Genomic DNA, 25,815 nt, shown 5'->3' with positions numbered 1-25,815 from the left:
TCATACTAGGCCTTACTGAATTTGGCAGCCATATGGCAGTTATGTTTTTCACATGGATGAAGTGTTCTTGAACAATTCCTCCAATGTATTAAGCACAAACAGGCTTTTCTTCAACATCAAGCATACAGGTTTCCTCTCTCCTTTTCCCACTCTTCCCTCCCCCCTGCTATTCTCCTCACAAGAAATGAGGTTATTGCAGCCATGACAGTGGTGGAGTAGAATTTGTCCCAAAATAAATAAATAAATAAATGAATTCTGAAATTCTGTTAGCATGAGGCTATTAAGAGCAGGGAAATGAAGAGAAGTAAAACTGTAAAATCACTTTGGGTTGGGTTGCAGCCTGCACAGCCATGCCAGACAGGGATTGCACAAGGATATTTCCCACATGCTCACACACACTGTAGATCAGCAACAACCGCAGCCTCTTAGGATTAGCCATGCCCCGGTAAGAACAGCTGAAATGCCTTACAGGGCGGAGGGAACGCTGCAGGGCCGCGGCGCGTGCTGCCCCGAACCCCAGCAGGCAGCACCAAACCTGCTGCTTTGTGCCTGGCAACGGGCATCAACTCGAGCCTTCGCAGTGGCAGCACCGGGAGCCTCTTCTTTTCCCTTCATCCCAATATACAACAGCCACAGCAGGGGCAAAATGCCAGTGATGTGCTGTGAGTGGCTTCTGGTTTTGTTTGTTTTTAATTGAGATAGTTTCAGGTGTACAAATGGGGAGATATATCCATTAGTGATTATTTCTGAATTATGAGTTGAAAAAAGCTAACAAAACCTATACGTTATTTGAGAGCTAGCACAAGCAGTGAGAACTTGATAGTCTCAACCTGGAACTGGCCCTCAAATTTTTGATTCTATTATTTCACTACCCCAGCATGAATGAATCGGATCTATGGATATTTTGTTTTGGTTATATTTGATCCTATTTTTCTCATTTATTAAATTTTGATATTCCCTGCTAGGCTTCTTGCCTGTATTGAACCTCTTACTTCAGTGTTACGTCTATTTAGACATGACAATTTTACTTTCTGCAGTCACTCTAATAGCAGTATTTATTTTGAAGGTACGTTTTGCCCATATTTTCTTATTCTGGGAGATCAAGGCATCGATCTAGTTTTTAGCATATGGAGAATCTATTTTACAAAATACTGCAACCATTTAAAATGGACCTCTGGATTCTAGACTTCCTTAAGATGCTAAGGAATTGAGATTGCTACTGTTTATTAATTACACATGAAGTATTTATTAAAGATGACTGTGAGGAGAAACATAAATACTGTCATGAGTCCTATACTGTACCATCTGCTGTTCTTGAAGTAGTCTCCAAACCGCCTTTCAAAGTGCATTTATAGAGGCTGGCACATTCAAACCTCAGTCTGGCTAGCATTCAAACCTTGAGCTCTGTTTGTTTGCTACCACAAAAGATAACTCAGTGGTAAACTGTCTTCCAGGCAATCAATATGGTGCTTTTACTCTACGTAGCAAAGAGAGATGGGGGAGGTTTAAAATGTAACAGTAATGAAACCGTGGTGAATTAATTAGCTGATTATTGGAAGTGCTGAGCTAGCCAAGCTGATTATGTCCAACAGGTGTTTCTGTACTAAAAATCAGAGCATAAATGAGTAAGAAGTGAAGTACATCAGCATTAAAGAACATCTGAATGCAAAATGAATACAGGAAGGCACTTCCTAAAAAAGCCCCATGAAGTTGTGCTTAAATAAAACTGTTCCTTGTTGAATAGTGGATATTCCCCATAGGACATACTAGCACGATGATGTAAAGTAGTTCGGGTGTGGGAGGCCATACCATGAAGCACAGGAAATAGTTGAAATCTTTTGATATGTTTATAATGCTAAGTAAATGGGAAATGGCTACAGCTGGGGTTGCCAACCACTTCACAGTCATTTTTACTGGCAGATGGTCACTTTTCACTGTCAACATTTCTCTGAAATTGCATACACAACCAAGGTATGCAGATATGTTCTCTTTCTAGGGCTAAGGGTATGCTCTTAAAGCAAGTTACTTTCAATTCAAAAGTTTTCCTTTGTCATTCCTCATTTCCTGTGTGAGGCTCTGGAATACTCTGCACACACTGTAAATATGGTTTAAATATGGTGGAGTTTTCTTTCCACCAGCGGTCTTGGACACTGTTCATTGTACAGCACATGCTTTTAAAGCTGTCTGCAATACCTGCTATGATGATCTTGGTGGACGCTTCTGTCACCTTTTTCTGTACTATAAATGTGATTGTCAAACCACTGAGGTTATTTTTTCTTTTTCTTTCTTTCCATTCTCTCTTTCTCTCTCCACCCCTTTTGCTCCCCATCTCTTTCTCTCATTCTCTAAAAAGTTGGCACTATCCCATAGGATGACCCAGTGGAAAGGTTTGTACACACTTCTGCTTTCTTGATGAATAGACTGACAATGAGGCTGGCTTAAGTAGAATAAATCAGAGCAGTTTTAAAATGTCTCAGGATAAGGGCACACTGCAAGTAGAATTTAAAAGCAGAGAGACGCTGATCCTGGATAATCTTCATTCTGTACATTCTCATCTACTGCTGGAACCAGTAAGCCTGCAATCAGAGTCTAAAATTAAGAATTTAGAATTCACACTCAAATTGAAGGAAGTCTTTATTTTATTTTTTTTAAACATCGCATAATCATAGAGTCATAAAAAGATTTGGAAGGGACCTTAGAGATCATCTAGTTCCAACTCCTGCTATAGGCTGGGACACCTACCTCTAGATCAGGTTACTCAAAGCCCCATCCAGCCTGGCCTTGAATGCTTCTGGGGAGTGGGCACTCACAGCCTTACTGGATAGCCTGTTCCAGTGTCTCACCACCTTCACAGTGAAGAATTATTTCCTAATATCTAGTCTAAATCTATCTTCTTCCAGTTTAAAACCATTTCCCCTCACCCTGTCACTGTCTGCCCTTATGAAAAGTCCCTCTCTAGCATTCCTGCAGGCCCCCTTCAAGTACTAGAAGGTTGCTATAAGGTCTCCCTGAAGCTTACTCTTCTCCAGATGCAATATCATCCCATTTTCAAAGGGTTGTAAAGAAAAACAAAACAGAACAAAAGAAACAAGCAAAAAAAACCCTACAAAATATGAAACCTTGGCCAAAAAATGATTTTTTCCACACACTGTTTTTGTTGTTTTTGTTAGTGTTTTTTTTTTTCCAGTTTCATTGTTGATGAGTACCTGTGGGTCATTATCATTCAGAAGACTGAAAATTCCTAATGCTATACCACATGGATGTGTGCTCCACAGCTCTGTTCCCCTTCATTGCTGGCTGTGCGAAATGGCCCATTTCTGACTGTTTCAAGATAAATCAGGGCAAGCAACAGGTGGGAAATATGTATGGAGACCTAGGAATCTCATTCCTTAGGTTTAGGCTATGCATTACCTGCAGGCTGTGGGTTGGGCATACCTGCTTTAGGTTAACTTAAACAGGTAGTGTTTAAGTTAACTTCTAGTTAACTAACTAGTTACTTCCTCAGTCACTAGTCAGAAACAAAAATTAATTGTCCTAATAGAATTAATGCATAGCAGCATTTGGGCAATTCCTTCTACTACATGTAAAAATGCAAAATCTAGGAACTTACTTGATACACATCAGTTTGATAGATTTCATGCAACACCATATTTAAGCTCAAAGATGACGTAAAGTATACATAAACTGTTCTTAGCAGAAATGACCTGGGATTTCACAGCTGCAAGGTTTACACAGGTGTATCTTAGCCCCATGCTGGATGGGTTGTCTTCCATGCCTCTTCTGCTATAACTACTGTAGCTGAAGTAGATGATTTGTTAGAGTTTTGTTATGAACTGTAAGCTATACTCTGGTTTTGTTCTGTGTTCTCCTTCAGAGTGTGTTCTACTCCATTCCAAAACTAAATACCAGCAGATGTGAACCACTGATTCTGAGATAATCAGGGTCTGAAATGTCCTGTACCATCCAGTATCCAAGTGAAACAGTGTGAAACAGTGAAAATGTTTACTGTTTGCTGAAAGTCAAGCAGCACAACCTGCTTTCCCCTATTCAAATAGTTTAATATAAATAATTTTATAATTCAATTTAAGGTAGATTGAATTCCAAATATATAATACAGAGCTTCTTTTCACATGAATGTCTGTTTTTTTGGTGGGTTTTTTTTTTTGTTGTTGTTGTTTTTGCTTGTTTTTTTTTTTTTTTTTTTTCATGGAGTTCATAAAATGATTTTAAGTATGACCATAACACATAGCAAACTTAAGGAAAGCTGAGAGTCACATAATCACAGAATTGTAGGGGCTGGAAGGGACCTTTAGGGATCATCTAGTCCATCACCCCTGCCAAAGCAGCTCCCTAGCCCAGGTTGCATAGGTAGGCGTCCAGGCGTGAACATCTCCAGAGAAGGAGACTCCACCACCTCTCTGTGTGGCTGTGCCACTGCTCCGTCACTGCACTGGGAAGAATTTCACACAGACATTTGTGAAGAATTTCCTGTGCTTCAGTTTGTGGCCCTATGCCCTCATCCTATCGCCACACACTGCTGAGAAGAGTCCAGCCTTGTTCCTTTGTCTCTCACTCCTTAAATATTTATAGACACGGATCAGATCCCCTCTGAGTTTTCTTTTCTCAAGGTTAAACAAACCCAGGTCTCCCAGCCTTTCCTCATAAGAGAGGTGTTCCAGGCACTTTATCATATTTGTAGCCCTCAGCTGTACTCCTTCAAGGAAATCCTCATCTTTTTTTGTACCCAGGAGCCCAGAACTGCACACAATACTCCACATGAGGCAGAGTAGAGAGGGAGGATCACCCCCTTTGGCTTGCTGGCCACTCTCTTTTTAATGCAACTCAGGATACCATTGGCCTTCTGGGACACCAGGGCACACTGCTATATACACATATATAGGGTCACCTATATGCACAGTAAAATTTATCCTAAATTCTTCCCTCTATGGACTACTTAATACTAATAATAATGTAAGACAAGGTGAAATGTAAGAACGATGCACTGTAGACCTCTGTTTTGACCGGATTACGGTTTCTGTATCATACAAGTACTGAAAACCTATGTGTTCCTTAGATAAAGTTAGATTCAGTCCCAGCTGATGACTAAACATCAGAAAATAATCATTTTTCAGAAAATATGTACTTGCACATTGGAAGAATGTATATCAAATCTGAAACTTGAAAATCAACTTTTTTTTTTTTTTTAAGAATTAGCTATGACTTACTGAAAGCAAAACAAGATCTCTTTTAACTGGTTTGTTATATTCTGCTCCAAACTCTAAAAAGCAGAATCCAGGCACTCCAGAGTTAAGTACTGTAGTTTTGCTGAAGTGAAGCTTTGCAACAGGCAGGATCTCGTCTTACAGGCAGAAGTGCTCCACCAGCAGCTGGTGTTTATATGCCCTGTAGTGGGATTGCCTGGTCACAGCCTGAACCAGTGAATGAGCATCTGAGTGAGCCGAGCGAAGGAGCCCAGGTCCACCCGTCCCCTCGCTCTCCCTCTCGGCGGTGTTTCCGGGAGCACAGGTACGCTCAGAGCCTGCGCGGGTTGCCCCCCATCCCCTCCCCGGCTCCCTTCCTTCCGGCGCGCCAGTGTTCGAACGGGAGGCAGCTGCATTCCTTGGCCTAAACGGTCGCCAGGAGGGGTGAGTTCATTCCCCTTATCTCTAATATCTCTTTCTGTAGCGCCTCTACCTCATAAAGGCCCTGTCACTGCCTTTGCTTGCTTTACATGCCCTTAACTGATAGCAAGAGTTTACACCTCTTAAGTAAGATTACATATCTCTGTGTGCGCTTCTTTCGCAGTCTGTGAAACAGAGATCGTTTTACTGACTGGTGTGCTGAAAATTGCTAATGGAAGAGCAGAGCATAAAACGATCTCTCAGTTCTGGATCACATTAATGCATTTTTCATGGTTTTTTTTTTATTTTTTACTTTGTTTGATTATTGACAAATCAATATTCCCAATGCTTATGACCTGCTATTCTTCTACATATTTCTGAAAGAGATTTATGAATCATTTGTGTTAGACATAATGATATGAACAGCCAGACTTAACTTGAGAATACTGATCATGACAGGTACCTATTGTGAGTGACACAGCATACACAAAAGTAGAAACAGTACCTACAGCCACTTTGTATTTGAACCAAACTGTGATAAACACCATCCTGAAAACAACGCATCTAAGCTTCCATTACTACTGCATCCCTCAGATAAGTCTATCAAAATGAGATTGCTTTGGCAAAAAATTTATTTTAATAGTAGACACCATTCTGTAATACCAAAACAGAAAGACTGTCCCCAGGTGTTTTAAAAACTGTATATTTTATTTCTGTAAATTAATGAAGTATTACGTGCTGGGCAGATACAAATATGGTCTTCCAGTGTTTCGGAAATAGAGTTTGAATGCATAGTAGTGTGCTTCACAGAATAGATGTGTCACCTGCAATTATATCATTGATTAAATATTTCTACACTTTTCTGTAGTTAAACTTTTGATAAGTAAGTAAAAGTCTCTTTGTTAGTTAAAAGAAAAGAAGAAAATGTCGCTCTGTTGTATCAGTTCCCTTTATTTTCCCAATAAGTTTACTTAAGTTTTGTTTTCTTTTATTGTCAATGGAAAAAATATTTCTATGAAAAATTCACATTCCTGGGAATATCAAATGATTTTCAGTGAATATAGGCTGTAATACCCAATACAGTCCAGACATTTAAGAGCCTATTTTTTTCTATTATCTATAAAAATATTATTTCTGGCAAGCATGTTATCCATGATTGATAAAAATAAAAAAAAGACTTTTGAGATGTTCAAACTGTTTTCATATAGACATATGAGTTGTAGGTTTTTAATATATTTTGAAGGTAATATTGCTTGGCAATATAATTAAACATGTCTTTCTTGATTCACTCAGTCTGAATGCTAATTTTGATTTAGCCCTGAAGGGATTAGTTCAGGAAGAAGTTATGCACCTTTTGCAATATTCGTAGGCTTTCTTAAGAAAGTGTGGAATGTTGCACAAACAAGTAGAGTCACAAAGTGTTCTTATCTATTTATATTAACCCTCCAAGCAAGCTCTCATCTCCTCTGAAATGTTTGTCTTACGTGCATGTTAGCTTCTACAAGTAAAAGTAAAATCTCTGGGGTAATTTTTCTGTGAACTAATTTTGATTTGATTTAATTTAATTCGAAAAACTATCAGAATTTTGCAAACAAGGTTCAGCGTCCAGTTTCATTACCTACCAATTAATCACATATATAGACATATCTATGCACTCAGTTTTACAGGGCAACTTTTGCAGATCCATTACATGCATCAGTGAATCATCCATGGCTTTCATATATGATTTTGCATATGAAGATATAGAGTTCTATGTTATATACTTGTGAGTAGGAAACTGCAAAGCCCTGGCCAATCCAACCATAGAAACAGCTTCTTTTCCAAATGCAACTCTGATCCTCATGCAATTTTTGTTAGATGTCAGCACAGCAGTTTGGAAGCAATACAAATCTCTAGAAGCAATGGAAAGTAAAATCTCAAATCATTCACTCTCTTATTGATTACTGATCTCTACTTGTCATCGAAGAGTTTGTGGTGGTGTGTGTTGGGAGGGTGACAATAGTGGCAGTTATTGTGCTTTTGATTTATTTTTTTTCTTTTTGGGTGAAAACAAAAAATAAAAAATGTTCCCCTAAATTCCTGTTTTCATTGTATAAGTCTATGGATAGTCTTGCTTCCCAAAGGGCATAGCAGGAGTTCGCAGGATGTTTCTAAAAGCAAAAGCAAAGAATTTCACTTATAATTGTGGATGAAGTGGAAATGTTAACTTGCCTTGGGTAATTTACATTAACGTTAAGGCTCTTGACATAGATTTCTCATGCAAATCTTGTTCCAGGTGGACAAGTGTTCATATTAAATTGACTGGTACTGCAAAGAAATGTTCTTAATCAAGAGACTAAAACTCTGCTGGTTATAGAGAAGGAACTATTTCCCCAGCAGTATTTCTTATGTGAGACTGAATAGAAGCTATATACTTGTTTTATTTTGTGGTACGCAGTTGGAGTTAGCTTACTACTCTAAAAAACAAAATCAACAACAACAAAATGTGTACGAGAAGTGTGTTATTACTTATAATAATGAATGTCATATAGGATGTTAGCATTTCTCTAATTTCTAGAGAAAAATGGATTAAATCTTTTTAGAAAAACTGGCAATGGCGTTGTGATGCAACCTAGCTCTGACTACACTTCTGTTATCCAGATAGGCAGGATAAAGAAATTGATAGCTTTTTAGTTGATACCTCAGAGAACAGAAAGAATTAATAAGTATTAGATATCTGTAAAGTCTAATTCAACAAACAAAAAAATTATGAAAGCATCTGAGGACAGTTTTTAATTCTTCTATGAAGCAGTATTTGAACATGTATGCAAATAACTAAGTGAAAAATTATGTAAACAGTGCTTTATATTGTTGAATTTTGATTTTTTTTTTAATACAGTGGCTTATCTTCAAATATTACTTCTGTAAAATCGTATGGTTTCTTCATCTGAGTATTCTTTAAAGTATTGTCCCTCGTATTTCTTTTTCCCTGTAAGCAAAGTAGTTGGCATAAATCAGATCAGTGCTTTGATGAACAACTATTTTAAACTGTGTTCAGATGTTCAGATTTTTATTTTTTTTTTTTTTTTGTGGGATGTGCCATATCATACTCTGCAGTTAGAGAACAGGTGGTGCCATTCTGTCCCACAATGTATTTGCACCTTGTTCTAGAAAAGAATAAGAGAGCAACAGTTACCGTAGTAATTCTTAGGCAATTTTGTTGCAACTCTTAAACAGTGTTCGTGGATATCAGTGGCAGAAACAGGTTTTCAAATATGAATCCTTATAGATCCCAAAAGTTTCTAAACAGAGCTCAGAAACTGGCATTGATTTCATTTCTTTAGTGATGTGTGAACCCTTTTTATAGTTAGTCTTTCACTTGCTTGTTGACTACAAGCTGGAAAGAAATACAGAATCTGTAAAATGCAGATCCAAAGCCACACCTTCCTTAAACTGGGTTTATATTTTGTTAGAGAGCATAGAGGAGGCTAGCACCTGTGTTCAGGTCCACTAAAACTGAAAGCAAATCACTAAAATCTGGGAGTTCCAGAAAGCATGATTTTAGTCTATACTCTGCTGTGATTTGCACCAAGGTAACCAGGATATATTTACTATAAACACTAGAGGCTCTTTCTTTTTCACTTTTTTTAAACAAAAGTTTAACTTTGCATACCCTTTTGATGCAATAGTCTTTCCAAAGCCTCAAAGATTTTATTAAAATAGGTAAAATTTATTTGAATATTTGTACAAGATAAATGCATGTAAATCAGTAATTGGATTGGACTGCTCCTAGATTGATAATGTGTAGTGGCCAGAAGCTATGCTGGTCTGTTTATGGCTCTTAGGCACTCCACTTTTCCTCTCCTTTGTTACACATGGATGAGTAAAAATAGCCTGCTTTGAGATAGCTATAAATTCTCGTATTTGGATAATGCCAAAGGCATAGTGAGAAATTCGTAGGCAAAATTCAACATAATAGGTAATTGAAATGCTTGGAAAATATTATTGAAGTATAATTTGTGAAGTGTAAGTCTTAAAAATAACTTCATATTCAAAACTGAGAACATTGCAGTTGTTCAGCCTAAAGAAGGGAAGGTCTAGGAAATCTTACATCTGTCTATCGGCACCTAAAAGGGAAATGTAGGAAGGATAAGAAGGTCTGTTTGTCTGAGAATGCAGTTATAGGATGAGGGGGAATGGATTTAAACTAAAATAGAATTAGTTTAAGTTAGATGTTAGAGGAAATTCTTCACTATGAGTCAAGTAATGAAAGTGTGTGAAACCTTTATAAACACAGCTATCTAATGTGTTCATGAAAGCACCAGTCTGACGAGTTGTTAAGCACTGCTAGAAGTTAACGCACCTTCTACTCCATTTAAAAGAAGCATAATTGTCTGTCTTGCCTTCCTTCCTACTGCAAGATGTTTTCAATGATAAATGTCCTACAGAATGCCACTGCTCACTCCATCTTCACTACTCCTTGTTTTTAACTGTTTATATAAGAGCTGTCATACTATGCAAAATCAGTAGCAATTTGTCTGTGACAGACAGACTGAAGCTATGTGTGCTAGAATACAATCAACAGTGCAACAGTGCCAAGGTGGTGGAAGTTTCCACTCAGTCCTCATCAGATACCAAGTACCTGATGCATGTAAACCACCCCTGACATATCCATAAACTATATTCTAGAACTATATTTATTTTTCTTGCAATATATGTAGCCCAAAGTGAATCCTGGAGATTTTTAGCATTAGTGATATCTTGTGGCTGCAAAACATTCACTTTTCAAATTTCAAAGAAAATGGCTTTTTTTTTCTTTTTTAATTAACTAACTTTACTTTAGTGTAAACTTACCTTCTAGTTACTGATTTGGAGTAGCATAATCACTTCCTGAATATAAACATATTGAATGAAAGATCTATAATCTGGGATTTTATACTGAGTTTTAGCCTTTGGTTAAATGGAAGAAGGTACCCAAGAATATCACATTGGTGTATACAAACTATGAATGTGAGCAGGGACTTGTGGTTCATCATGGCTTTTGGTGTCTCAAAGAGGGTGTTGCTTTCTCATCAGTCACCAATTATTTCCCCACCAGTTGCCCTGAACTCCTCTGACTTCTGAAATGGTGTTCCTGATGACTACAGCTGATCCACAGCTTATCAGTAGATTTTAAGATTTGTCTTAACATGTTAATATGCCTTATTTTTTCTTTTCCATCTTAAGTATATTTCTATTCAGTCCTAGCAGTTGCTGCTTTGCTGTCCACATTTATATGGGTATAGTACAGAAACTGGTCCATCTGCAGCAACAGCCAGTTCTAATACCACCTGACTACAATTTTCTGATTCTTACATGGGTAGGTAGATGATCCTTAGTTTCAGAGCTATGGGAATACTATAATAGTATATTATAATAATATTTAGAGAAAAAACATATATATATATATATATATATATATATATATATATATATATATATAAACGGTGCTGTTTTTAAATACTAGATGTTTAAATTGTTTGTTCAACAAACATGCTATCAAAATTAGGAGTAATAGTAATGATTAATCAGCAGAAAGCAAGGTGGACTTTCTTTATGACAAAACTGCTGAGCAGATTCCCCATTCAGAGCTTTTTCTTCACAAATTTATCTCAGGATCACTGATGCAAAATTATTATTGTTACTCTAAAATGGTGAGATCACATTTTTCCAAACTTTCTTCCAGGAAGCCCATCGTGCACCTGCAGAATCTCACAACATTTGCTCCACACTGTCAGGATATGATGCACATTATTGTTGGCTACTGCTCCTATCTTGTACAGAACACCTAGTGATAGTAGGATTCTCTTCTATTTTACGCTTGCACTTTAATGCGAAGGTCTGATGTGTTTCTTGTTGATATAGGAGAGACTGGTTAAGGCTGCCTAAACTTTTCAGGCTGCTTTGTATTTATGAGCACAATGGCCATTCTCTCATCATTGCTAGGAATAAATGTAATTTGGTTATCTGTGCATGCTACTGGTGAATGTAAATGTTTTTACTACACATTCACTATATATGTTAGGTTAAAAAGAAGATATTTTGTGCTGGCAATATTTCCACAGAACTGTTGCTTGCCTTCCATGCAGACAGCCCAGACTGGTCAAAGATTTTGGGCCCAGTTCTGCTTTCAGAGAGCTGATGTCAAGATCAAAAGTAACTCCACCAAAAAAAAATCGGTTGAAGTGTTCTGGCAGGAAATAATATTTGGGCTGAAAAGTAGTTCTCATTGGCCCAATTTTAAAGAACATGGATTATTTACACCGTTTTTTAAAATGAGAAATTGTGGGTTATTTGGTCCCCCCCATACTTCAGATGGATGTATGTATATGAGTTCAGAACTGAGAGAAAGCAAGCTGAAATAAAATAAAAAACTTGCTGAGTAAAGATGTTTTATCTCTCTGGATCATTCTGTTTTTCAATAACTGTCAAAACAAATGGCTCACAGAATACCTTAGAGCATATAAATAACTTCTGAGATTTTTGGAGAGTGCAAAAAGGCAAAAGATTGAGTTATCCTCTTGAAAAAAAAATTATTATCCTATAAGCAAATGAAGCTGAATTATGGTTGTAATGAGCAGACAAGTAATAAGTTAACTAGTTTTGCTTTTGTAAAGTACCTTCCATAAGGAAAGAAAGCAGATAGAATGAAAAGGGCACGATCCTTCCAAAACTGCTGCTATTTATTTTATTTACACAAAAGTAATATAACAAGAAAGAAAAAGATCAGTCAATGAAAATCTACATATAACCCTCAAATACTAGAGTTAATACTGATCTAATTTATTTAATAACAGACTGTGATAATTCTGATTAATACAGATAATTCTGATTAATTTGTTTTGTTAGGCTAGGTAAGAAGAAAAGGGCAGTGTATATTTTGTTGAAGGAAGTGTAACTCTGAAGAAACATACTCATAGTATTGGATAGAAGATGTTTTTGGAAACAGACACTCTGAAGATTATCAGGTTGCAGTTCATATTATGAGCCAACGGTAGAGTGAACAGAAGATTTTATACTTTCAGATGTATAAGAAATGAAAAATAGCAAGTAGTGAATAGCATACATTACTAGCATATCCAGCACAGACATAACTATTGCTGGTTACTTTCTTGAGTCCATAATTCATGCAGGATGCTAAACCATAGAGGGCTCTGAAAAGAGCTTAATAAATTATTATGGAAAGACTCAGGGAACCAAGTCATAGGTTCATAGGTTCATAGGTACATTAGGTTGGAAAGGACCTACAAGATCATCTAGTCCAACCATCCTCCTATCACTATCCCTACCCAACTACTACTAAGTCTACTTTAACACTGCCAAAAGATATAGCATGGCTTGACCACCAACTATAAAGGTTGTGTGTTTACAGGGGAAACAGAAATTTACAATTAGGCTGTAGTTCATATTAATTCAGATTGGTGGATTTGAACTAGTGGCTTGTTTCACACTTATCATCATAGATGTCCACAGCGGTACTTCTTGCCTTCCAGTCTGTGAAAAAAAATCCTAGAATTCTAAATACAGAGTTGATCAACTTGTCATCTTACAAGTATTATAGGATGATACAGTAAAAGAGGCTTTGTGACTCTAGCCTGCAATTTGTCATTGAATGTGAAATCATGTCCAAACAGCTTATTGACTATGACATTTTTGGTGCTCTGCACCAACAACTGCATGACATTTGCTCAGAAATGTTTTAGGCCTGGAGGTTTATGCATTTGAAGTGATGTAAGAGTTAGGGACCATATTTATTCTCAGGTAAAAGAACAGATAATGTGCTAAAATTTTAGTAACAGTCTTATGGCAGTTTACCAGTATTTGAACTAGAAAATGAAAACAATTTATTATTTGTCGTTGTTGCTGTTTTCCTTCTCTTTTAAGCATATCTTTAGAATTTGAGTTTCTTGGGTGTTTGCTTCCTGAGTTTTCATTGCTTGCTGTTATAAATCTGCCTGTTAGATCATATGTCATAAAACTCTAGATTTGGCTCCAAACCAGAGCCAAACAAACTGGTCAATAGAAGCCAATGGTATGTTTGATACAGCAAAAGAAGTTTGGGGATGACAATTCACTTTATAGGGTAACAGTGTGTTCTGATTCTAATTACAATCTATCTCACTGAGAGTGAGAACACAATGACCAAAAGCTCATAGTACTGAAAAGTTGCTTAGGAGGCAAACTAGTCTTTTTGTTTTACTTACAATATAAGATTAAAAAGAAATAATAAAATCTAAAAGCCATATTGCTAAAACACTGTGACAGAATGTGGCAATTGCCATTATTTACTTTGGAACAAATATCAAAATTCAGGAAAGACTTTTCCAGGTATGATCTAAATACACAAAAATAATAAAATATGCCTTGCTTCTGTGCCAGCATAATGTTTTAACAAAAGGGAAAAAAGCACCAAAATATGCAAACAAATACATGAGCCAAGTTAGAGAGTGCCATTCTAGTGCAGCAGAAAATGGTTTCTGGAGCTGAAATGTGTAACTGCCTGACAACTCTTGTATCAACAGAGCATTTCCCATGCCACTCCATAATGGAGTAAACATGCTGTGCTTCAGTAAATCTGCATTACAAATGGTCATTTACAGATCAACAAGGTGAATCTGTTCTTCCACAGCTCCTCCCGTGGCATATCAAAATGCTGATTACTACGTTTTGCTCACAATCACTTTTCTGGGTGACCCAATGACTTACAAAAATGTTGAGTCAGAGGAAGAAATTGGCAGGGTTTTGCTACCAAATTTTTTTAACCAGTGCTTGAGAAGTGGTCAAGGATCGTAGGTACAGGCTGAAGAACAGGATTTAGCCTAACAAATAAAAGATAAACAAATAAGGGAGAGACTTCCTTTCTTGAAATACTGCAGTGCTTATTCTGGGATGGATCTATCCTGTATAAAAGGATAATGGCAAGTAACTTTGCGACCTGCTGATTTCTATTGACCAGCTTGAGTTTATGTATTGTCTTTTGTGACTGAATTCACAAGCCTTTTGTTGCATTTTTTGAACTGTTGTCATCCCTTTTTCTTGAATGATGATGGAGAACAGCTAGTAGAGGCTGTTCTGGAACTGATGCACCTCTGTTGTAGACATGACCATATATTTTGGCAGCATTGTTGACTTCCACTTCTGGGGCTTCCTTATGTGGATAAAGGAAATGTCTGAAAAAAAACAAGTGATAGGTTCTTGAAACAGTGTGGTCCTACAAAATGTGATCTGAAACTAAATTCAGTGCATTATATGTGACTGTTTCCTGTTCACACTGCAAGTATGTAGACCTGTAAGGAGCAGATGAGGTGCTAAGGGAATAGTAAATAACTTCTGCATCTGTCTGCCTCTTCCACAAATGCTACGTATCTTAATATTTTAAGTATCTCCTGTGTATCCACAGGGAACAGTGTATGGTGAGTGATTCAGGAAAGTCTTTAAACACTCCATGGCAATTTCAACAACTTTTTATTGTTATTAATCCTAGATTTCATATAGTTAGCTAAGCCTCACCCAGAAAGCCTCACCCAACAGAGTTTATATGTGTTATTATACTTTGGAATGTTAAGTGTTTTAGATGCAGCCTCTGCTGAGAGCTCTTATATAAAGAACAGGCTTTCTTCCACGAAACAAGCATGCATTCAAAGCACAGGAAAAAAAAATCACCAAAACAAACAAACAAATAAACCCACTGAATTTGCACTAATTTGTTTAATGTCTTAACAATTTATGGTGTCATTTCTATAAACTAAGAAAAACAAATGCTATCACTTACTGAGTCTCAGTTCTAAACAAGCCAAAATCAAGAGATCAAGTATTCCAAACACTTAAACACTCTGTCCGATTAGTTATGTTCTACAATTCAGTGGCTTTTCCACTTCTGAACCACTTCCAGTGAACTGTGGATATGAGTATGGAAAGATAAAACCATAAATTTCCACTACTGTACTGATATCATTTAGTTTTTCATACAAAACCTTCTAATGTTTAAATGTATATATGCATACTCATTCATTTTCAGTGATGATTCTTAAGTTTCTTTTACTAATGTCCCATGTTCTGTTACTCATAAGGTATCTTACTTTGAAGACTGGAAGACCACCTCTGGTGTAACCAAGTGTTTGCTGGCTCATTGTCTCCAAGATGGATGACAAGGAGAAGTAGAATAGCTGCATTAAGTGATTGCCAGCTCAGGTGCCAACAGGCGGAATCCATTTGCTACTGCTTCTTACAATGTACTTCATCTATGCTGTATCTAAAGTCATGCTAGGTAAAGGGTGAAAACTGGCAAACAAGCTGAAAATTGCTGAATATATCTGTGACAAGCAGTGGAAGAAGAGTTCAAGTTTTATCAACCTTATGCATATTCTTTGAGAAGTGTCTTTACTGTCTACACTAACCAACAGTTATTTGTGAAAGAAGGGCCTGCCGTTCCTGTGGGACACGAGGACTTGACAGCCACAATTTTCTTACTATCCAAGCAAGAGCAAAGCATCACAACAACTGTCTAAATTTACAGAAAAGAATGTGTACTCAAAACACAAGATGCTGCTCACTAATGCAAGTCCTATTCATGCAAACATCTAAGTGGAAACTGAGACAGTCTTAACAGAATGATGTCCACTTTGTAGGTACTGAGCTCCTGGAAAACCTGCGTTCATAGGATTGATGCTGAAGGAGCAAGAACCATGGGACAGAACTGTAGTGCAGGGTAGCAGATCAGACAAACTTGCTGTGCAGCTCTGAGAATAATGTAAATAAATGTCTACTGCCTTAAAGGTTTAATTTAACTTCAACTTGCCACATATTATGCTTTCTTCGAGGTTATGTTTTCTGATAGTATACCTTGTCTGCATTCTAAATGTGGAGAAAAACTTACCCTTGCTAACTAAGTTATTTGCGTTCTTTGGGCTAAAGCTAAAAATATTTTCGGAGTTGTTAACCCATAAACTTTCCTTACAATTTACTTACAAAGTCTCCTTATGTACATTCCCTTCCTGTGCATGAAGCCTTGATCTTTTCTCGAATCTTAAAAGATATTAAATCTTCCAAAGCCTTTTCAAGTAAGCATGTTTTGCAACATGAAACTTGTGTACAGCTAATTCCTGACAAATTGCTCAGCCAAGTGTTGTTTCTTGGATTATGCAGGAAATGTGATTTGTTTCAGGCCACACTGAGCCATGCACTCCATACAGGAGCCTTAGCCTCTGTAATTACATGCTAATAAAAACAAGAACTGCAGAATGTTTACATCTTTGCCCAACTGTATGTCTTTAGAAAGAAAATAAAAATTTCAGAAGTTCATCTATCATGCATATTCATAGATTATTCCTCGGTGTACTTGAATAAGCAAAGAATTTTCATTTTAAGCTACTGTGCTTTATGTAGCGACTCTTGAAAGAGTATTTCTAAAATGTTACCCGTAGCACTTGTGTTTGTTGTATAAATAACAGATTGTAGAGTGTTATCGGATGAAGTAGGTTATAAATCTAAAAGTGAGGGAGCTGTTAGGATTTCATGTTCAGGTCTAAATATTAAAACCAATATGCCTTCACTTTCTCAACCATGTCTGACATAATGCATAAAAAATGAAGAGAGATGTGGCAGTCTTTAGTCCGTGCACATGCTGCTTCATCAACATATAGTTTTATTTAGGATTCCCATATGATTTATTTGGCTCTTCAATGAGGTGTGCATTTTCCAGGGATAATCCAAGTATGTAAATACATGTGCCCAGACACTATGGGAGCATTTAAATAGGCTCATGGTGGGAGCTTTAGAAACTTGTGTAATAACAATACATTTTCTTGTGGTTTTGTGAGAGACTTATAGGAGCTGCCACAAAACTCTGACAAGCTGCCAACACAAATTCAGCAAGGTTGATGTTCTCGTTTGATTGCCACAGCTTGCATTCTGACTTGTCCTTTGGCATATGGTGGAAGTGCAGGTACCAGCCAACATCTTCAAGCAGAAGCTTAAGGTGAGGCCGTGTGAAGGGGCTTTGCTCCCCCAGGGAGATTTGGGTAGTGTGAGTGTGCCAGCACACCCATATGTTTCAGTATGTTGCACCTGGAGGTGTTCATAAGCATGGTTTGCAGGTGTGTCAAGGAAAGCAGAGTGGTATGTGTGGCAGGTGGAGGACCGTTCCCGGACCTACGCACCTTGTGACTGCACGACTCACTGCACCTACGACCCTCTAAGAGACATCCCGGCCAGCGTGCCCTGTTCCTGCCTTCCCCATCCCTACCTGCTTTCCCCATGCCCCGTCCCTGACTGCCTGCACTGACTCTGAGCGTCCCACCCTGAAGATCGATCCAGCCCTCGCGATCCAGCCTGCGCGCCCCATCCATCCCTCCGCACACCCCGCACTCCCTCCTGGACGCCCTGCCCGCTCGCCCCGCGGCAGCCCGCTGTGCCCGCTCCATCCGAGCCCCGGAGGAGCTTCGGGGGAGGCGGCGGCGGCGGGCGGGGGCGGACCGGCAGCGGCGGCGGCGGCTCCCCGCCTCCCACCCCGCAGCCCGGCAGCGGAGGGCCGCGCCCCCGCGCACCTCCCTGCCCTGCGGGGCCCGGAGGCGCCGCGCACCCGGCGCCGTTCGCAGAGGCGTTGAGGGGCGGCAGCAAGGCAGGCGCGGAGCGGGCTGCCCCGGGAGGAAGGATGGCCGCGGCGGCGGGGCAGCGCCGTGGGACCGCCGCCTCCCTACTCGCCCTCGCCCTGGGGCTCCTCGCCGCCGCAGCACAGGTAAGAGGGCTGACACTGCGGGGCGGCAGCGCTGGGTCGGGGCTTTCGTGCCCGCGGGGCGGCGGGGGCTCCGCACCTGCGGCCGCTGGGATGCTCCGGTCTCCGGCCGGGGAGCGCTGTCCAGGAGAGGGCGAGGCTCGCGGGGCAGGGGCGGTTCGTCTCCTCCCGAGGTTGCAGGTAGCGCCTGTGGGCACTCGCAGTCATTGCCCAGCGCAGAGGGTGGCAGAGACAGCCCCACAGCTGTGCTTTCCGGGCGGAATTCCGCGGGAGCCGGCACGAGTCTGCTTGTGCAGCCTGCTGGAAGGGAGGGTCGCCGTTGCCAAAGTTAGGATACTGCTAAGCTCCGCCGAGTGTCGTAAGGGAGGCTCTCATCCTCCCTCGGGGAGGAAGCTCTGTATGAGACATAGAGCAGCTCCGGGAGTTCCCTCCGTCTGCGTTTCTTAAGCGGGTACTTCGTTTTGAGAGCGCAATGCAGAACTGGGATGTATCACCGCGTTTCTCCTGGATATAGTTTACATCCTTTAACACGCTCCACAGGTACTTTTTTTTTTTTTTTTAACTTAGTCATCGATTTGTTTTTGCCCAGCTTTTATTTCACCAACTGCAGCCAAAAGTTGGGAAAAAAAAAAAAGAAAAAGAAGAAAAAGAGAAAAATAGCCCCTCTGATGGTGCTTCATTCAGTTCTCTGGAGACATTAAATGAACTCACTTTCAGCTTTGTATGTGCCCTAAAGAAAAGCAAGTGTGAACATGGCTCACCTAAATCCTTCCCATTTGGTTTTGTTCTTAAAATTTTAAGATGTGTTTTAGGTAAGTGACAGCATGTTTGCAGTAAGCATTATGTCTTTCTGTATTTGGGGCATTATTTAAATTTTACTCTCCTGAGAAAACAAGACAGCACTGAAAATATAGAAAAAAAGTAGTTACAGCACCAGTTGTAATAAACATTATTCTCTGTATAAATTCAGGCTGCTGATGAATGGGATATTTCTGTTTGTTGTTGCTGTTGTTGTTGTTGTTGCGCTCCTCCCCTGAACATCTGTAGTATCTGTATGGTCATAAGCTGGTTAGCCCAGTGATCCTGAGCAAAGCTCCTAATTTCTTTTGATACAAAAACTTCTATTCTGGATCTTTGCCGTCTGTTGCTAAATCCCTCCTGGACCTCTGCAGAGGAGATGATTCATTGCAGTGGCAGTGGGTGGTGAGGCGTGATGTCAGTACACACCTGCAGGCATGCAGTCAGAAGTGGATCACAACTCTCACTGGAAGAGATGTTGGCAGAAAGCTACTGGGTGCAGTGGTAGCACGGGTGTACCTTAAGAGTGCGCAGGCTGGCACGTGGAGAGCAACTCTGGTAATCTTTTTCTGATAGAGTCACTAGTGCCATAATAGCTGTGGTTCTGCAATTGAAACCTCGTCTGCTATCCTTATCCCTGCCACGAGTTCAGCTCTCAGGACTGAGGTTGAGCTCATCTTTGCTGGCACTCAGCTCTTTCCTTGCTTACCCTAGACCTGTGCACCTGCTTGCCTTCTTTCTTGCAGGTCACTCCTCTTCATGGGGAATTAAAATATCTCCATACTTTTTTTTTTTCTTTTTTACATGAAAATACAAAATATTCAGGCTTACTTTTGAAAAAATGTGGAGCAAGTGAGATGCAGTGCAGAGGTCTGAGAGCTGGAACAAAAAGGCAGCTGAGTTTCCTTTGGATTTTATGTTGGATGTTTAGCTGTATTAATTTCATTTTAGTTATTGAGATAGTGTTACTCTTGAAATAGCAGAGTTTGGCATTGACTCCTGCCTCTAGTCTCAAATTTACACAGTGATGGTGTGAATGAAATCAGTTGTGCTCATGGGCATTTCCTACAGCCAAAAACATAAGTCAGCCCAGTGAGTCTCCCGTTGTTTTACTAGCAATTGTAATGTGAGATAGAAGATGAAGTGGGGATTAAAGTTACTCTTTACTGAGCACCCAAAGACATGTGCACATATCACAGAGAAGATACTCAGAATGTCTGTGACATCTCATAGTATTAATCTAAATTTTAGATAAAATTAGGATGAAAAATTGATATTTCTAATGTATTAATGTATTGTATCTTGTGTATATTATGTACTAATCATGACCACAGATTTAAGTCTTGGACAATATTGATAAATCTGATGATGATAAAAAGGAGCATAGATAATATATATATTTTTCCTATGGAGAGATAAACAGGATCTATAAATTAGGTAATGTTGTTACTGTTCTATAAGAATTTCTGATCTAGACTAGGTTCAGTCTCTTAATTAGCAATAAATAAGATATATTAACAATTATAGGTACAAGCTGTATTTTCAAGTTGTAATTTGGTGTTAGATTACTGGAGATGACCTGTGTTCATATGCATTTCAGTTTCCTCATCTCTTTCTTTAGTATGGACTATGAATAGCTACTACCAACTCTGAAATTTTTAGAGTGGTTCTCACAGTAATTTTTGCTTTTAATTTCCTGTTGCAGTCCTATTGAAGAGATTAGGATGGATACTTCGTCAAAACAACCTGATTTTTTAATTGCATTGTGACATAGTAGTTATTGTAGAAGACTCGAATTTTAGCCCTGCTTAAGACTTCATGTATGAGCTTAATGGGTGCATGCAAATATTTTCACATCTGTTAATGGACTTACTGTCTATGAGCAGTGGAAGTTGCATAGAGAAGTCGGAAGATTGAATTTTCATGCTTGTCTCTGCACTTCTAGACTTTGTGTGCTTCATATTTGCTATATCTTAACCTATTTTCTTATTGAAATAGTGTGGCTGATACATGCAACCCTGTTTATATATGCACAGTATATATTATCATATGTGAGGGAATTAATATATTTTGTACATTCACAAATCATTCATATGCAGAAGAAAGCTCTCTCCTAAAATACATGTTGTAGTATTATAGAATCATTTAGGTCAGAGAAAACTGTCAAGATCATTGATTCCAGCTGTTAGGGTTGGAGATGCAATGACATAATTGTAAATTGTGTATTCAGAATCTAATTTTATCTTTTTCTCTACTGGTTATGAATCTGCATCCCATTGTCCAGAGAAGACTACAAATTTTTCTTACATTGAATAAAGTCTGAAAGTAAGCTGTTCAAAGATGCTGAAATTAGGAACTCATATTTAGTCAGTATATTCATAGAGAAGAATAAAAGAGCATTTTATATGTAGGAGGTCAACCTGCTTCAGACTGGGAGCATTTTAGTTGAAAATGTAGGCAAAAAAAAAAAAAAGAAAAAAGACTGAGATGAAGAGAAGAATACAAGTGTTATGTTTGTATGGTTCAATTAGTCTGACAGTATTGAAACAAGAGCATTATGTCATGGAAAATCATCTTGAATGTTATTTGTAACTATCAAAATATTTTTAGCGTGTTTTTATGTGTTTTGGTGATTGCTCAGAGCACAGTTACAACAAAATTATGGTTGATAGTTGATAATAGTAAATTTGAGTAAACTTGAAGAATTGTTTCCCTTTTGTGAAATACTCCAAGAGTCTTGTGTTGCTTTCATGATCGGAACTGTCTTTTGAATTCTGTGGTAGAAAAAATGGGTTCTTGGTTATATTCACAGCTGAAAACCTTCGTAATAAACTGTGATATCATTGAAGTTCCTGTCATTTTAAATTGCAAGACTCACTCTCTCCTGATTAAAATCACTGGTTGATGTTGGCAGGGACCTCTGGAGGTCATCTGCTCCGACCTCTGTTCAAGAAGGTACACCCAGAACTGATGACCCAGGACCATGTCAAAATGGCTTTTGTAAAGGTCTCCAAGGAGGAGACATAGCCTCTGCACAGCATGTGCTAGGGCTCCATTCACTGCATGGTAAAGAAGTATTTCCTGATCTTCAAAATGGAAAATCCTGTGTTTCAGCTTGTACTTTTTGCCTCTTGACCTGTCACTGGGCACCTTGTACAACTGCGTATTTTCTTTTCTTTTTATTTATTTATTTATATAAAAGGAAATCAAAAGGAACAAGAATCAGCCCCATTTACACTAACTTCCAAGGAAATTATTGTCCAACTGCTATGAATAATGATTTACAGCTATGAAGAACAGTCCTTTTTCTTTTACCATGACTTGTCTGACTGAAGTCAAAATGGCAGAGGAAATAAAGAGGGGAAAATGTGTTGGTTGTTTTTGTTTGTCTGTTTAATTAATTAATTATTTTTTTCAACATATGGATGACATTGCAAACATTCTGTTCAGTTTCAGAAACCCTGATAGTTAAAGCTTTAAAATTTTGCAGTTCTTTGGAGAATTAAGGGGGCAGCAAAGATCAGAACTGTAAGTCTAAGTGATTTTAGTGATTATGTTGCTTAACCAGTATTTGGAGAAAGGTTTTGTTTTTTTTCATGGGATGGATAACTGCTTCACTGTAACAGTATGAGAAATATGGCAATTTACTGTGGAAGCCTTGTGCATAGAGTGAAGCATGGGGCCATTTTGAAATGAAAACAATTCGATTTTTCTCAGAAGCTCTATTAGAAAATTATCCTTTATATTTGAAATGTCTGTCATTTTAAACATTGGTAGGTTTCAAAAAGAAAAAGCAACATTTCAAATTCTTGAAAAGAAAAAAGTTGTGCCTATGTCAAAGCCAGAAATTGATTTCCAAATATTTTTTCTCTTCCTACCTCTTACTTCCACCTGCCTTTCTCGCCACAGTTCTGCTCCTGCTGAAAAATGTATTGTGTGTTGTCTGCCCTGGGAATGGAGGACACTGAGAAGGTGGAGTCACTGAATGCCTTCTTTGCCTCAGACTTTGCAGCAAAGATTGCTGCTTAGGAATCGCAGAGCCCGAAGATGAGAGGGAGTTTGGGGAAGGGAAGAATCCCCCTTGGTTGAGGTGGATCTGTTTAGAGATCATCTAGGAAAACTTGACACACACTTGGGCCCCAGTTCCCATGAGTGCTGCAGGAATTGGCAGAAGTAGTTGCCAAGCCTCTCTCAATAATCTTTATAAGAATAGAAGAGGTTCCTGAAGACTACAAGAAAGTTTATGTCATTTCAGTTTTCACAAAAGGAAAGAAAGAGGAACTGGGAAACTACAGATCAGTCAGCTTCAGCTCTGTACCTGGGAACGTGGTGCAGCAGCTAATTTTGTGTGTTCAAGCAAATGGGAAAAGAAGAGTTGTCAGGAGTAGTCTAGAAATCATGCTTGACCAATCTAGTAGCCTTTTGGGATGTCAAGACTGTCTGGATAGATGAAGGCAGTGCAGTGGATGTTATCTACCTTGGCTTCAGCAAGGCTTTTGACACTCTCCCATAACATCCTCATAGATGTGCTTAGAAAATGTAGAGAGGAATCAGATTAGGGGCTGACCTGCTGGAACAAAAACCTGTGGAGCAGGACTTAGGTGTCCTGGTGGGCAGCAGGTTGACTATAAGCCAGCAATTTCCACAAAGACTAATGGTACCATGGGGTGCATTAAAAAGTGTGTGGCCAGAAAATATCCCTCTGCTCTGCCCTGGTGGGGCTCCAACTGGAGTACTGTGCCCAATTCTGGGCTCTCCAGTTCAAAAAATACAGGGAATTACTACAGTGTTCAGTACAGGGCTGCAAATATGATCAGGGGCCTGGAACATCTCCCTTACGAGAAAAGGCTGAGAATCTGACTGTTCAGCTTAGAGAAGAGAAAATGAAGAGAAAAGGATAGTAAACACAAATATCTAAAGAGTGGTTAACAAAAGGGTGGATCCAGGATCTTTTCAGTGGTGCCTTGTGACAAGACAAGGAACAATGGGCACAAACCAGGACACAAGAAGTTCTGTCTGAATTTGAGGAAAAAATTCTTTACTTTACCCAGAGAGCTTTTGGAGTCTCTTCTGGAGATATTCACAGCCTGCCTGGACTCTGCGGCATGACCTACTGTCGAAAAACCTGCTGTAGCAGGTGAGTTGGCCTAGATGATCTTCCAAAGTCCCTTCCACACCTTTAATTCTGTTATTCTACATAATTCTGCTTGGCAGAATGGCTGCAGATTTTTCCAGAGAAGCTAGAAAACTGCATATTAATCAACTTACACAGATCTTTGTGCTTGCAGATTTGGAGACTGTTTGAACAGTCTTTACAAGGGTAAGACCTCTGTGTTTGGTATGGTCTCCCCCATTGCCTTTTAATTCTAGTCTTTGACTTGCAAATAATGGCACTCATGCAATATGAATACTGTTACTGAAGCTTACTTTTTCACCTATGATTTGTATGGTGGCCGTTCAAATTCTGTTCATTGGAAGACTGCTGAAAAGAGGTAAACTCCTGAAATTCACTTTGGAGTTGAATAAATCCTATGTGTAGAGGATGAAAGCACTGGGGCTATTCAGCCTGGAGAAGAGAAGGCTACAAGGTGACCTGATAGTGGCCTTTCAGTATGTAAAGGGGATCTACAGAAAGAAGGGGACAGTCTATTTAGCAGTGCCCATGATGACAGGACAAGGGGAAATGATTTCAAACTTAACGAGGGGAGATTTAGATTGGATATTGTAAAATGTTCACTGTGGGCAGTGAAGTGCTGGAATGCATTGCCCAGGCTTTTAATTCAGGCTGGACAGGGCCCTGGGCAACCTGATCTAATTGTGGATGTCCCTGTTCATCGCAGTGGAGTTGGACTAGGTGACCTTTAACGGTCCTTTCCACCTCTGAGGATTCTATATTTCTATGATTCTGTGATTCTAAAGTACCTAGGAGTTTCTGTGCTTTACCTCAATTAATTGAAAGCAGTGTTTGTTCAGGAGGTTAGTGGTTTTCAAACTTTGAATTAACCTTTTTTGTTTTTATTATTATTACTATTTTTATGAAATGCTTTTCAGGTATTGGTCAGCATTATATTTAATTATTTATCTGCAAATACATTTTTGTAGAAACTCTTGTGCTTAGGGGTAACCTCTATCAGATGCCAACCAACCTTCACTGAATCTTTGTAATGAAGCTGAAAAAGTTGAAGGAGCATTTGCCAAATGGATCAATATTATTGCTTTTCATTGTTACCCGGGGAACTACAAGCCTGTCAGCCTGATCTCGGTATCAGGGAAAGTTATGGAACAGATGATCTTGAGGGAGATCACACGGCACGTACATGGCAACCAGGGGATCAGACCCAGACAGCACGGGTTCACAAAGGGCAGGTCGTGGTTGTCCAACCTCATCTCCTTCTATGACTGGGTGACCAGACAGGTAGATGAGGGAAAGGCTGTTGATGTAGTCTACCTGGACTTCAGCAAGGCCTTCGACACGGTCTCCCACAGTATTCTCCTGAGGAAACTGGCAGCCCGTGGTGTGGACAGGTTCACTCTTCTCTGGGTGGAGAACTGGCTGGAGGGCCGTGCCCAGAGGGTAGTGGTTAATGGAGTTAAGTCCAGCTGGCGTCCCGTTATGAGTGGTGATCCCCAAGGGTCAGTATTGGG

The 25,815-nt window shown here is 39.2% G+C and overlaps 1 protein-coding gene across 1 annotated transcript in view; it reads left to right on the top strand.

The window, feature by feature from the left end:
• The first annotated feature begins 17,568 nt into the window (after positions 1-17,568).
• Positions 17,569-25,815, top strand: part of ADAMTSL1 (ADAMTS like 1) — a 412,706-nt gene continuing 404,459 nt past the window's right edge. The window contains 3 exon segments of the mRNA XM_065740553.1: positions 17,569-17,616; positions 17,945-18,272; positions 18,275-18,375. Coding sequence (XP_065596625.1) covers positions 17,569-17,616; positions 17,945-18,272; positions 18,275-18,375 — 477 coding nt within the window.

Source organism: Cyrtonyx montezumae, unplaced genomic scaffold (assembly GCF_038088225.1).
Source record: "Cyrtonyx montezumae isolate F1298 unplaced genomic scaffold, pur_monq_1.0 scaffold_29, whole genome shotgun sequence".
Lineage (NCBI taxonomy): Eukaryota > Metazoa > Chordata > Aves > Galliformes > Odontophoridae > Cyrtonyx > Cyrtonyx montezumae.
This window is presented reverse-complemented; position numbering and strand designations above follow the sequence as displayed.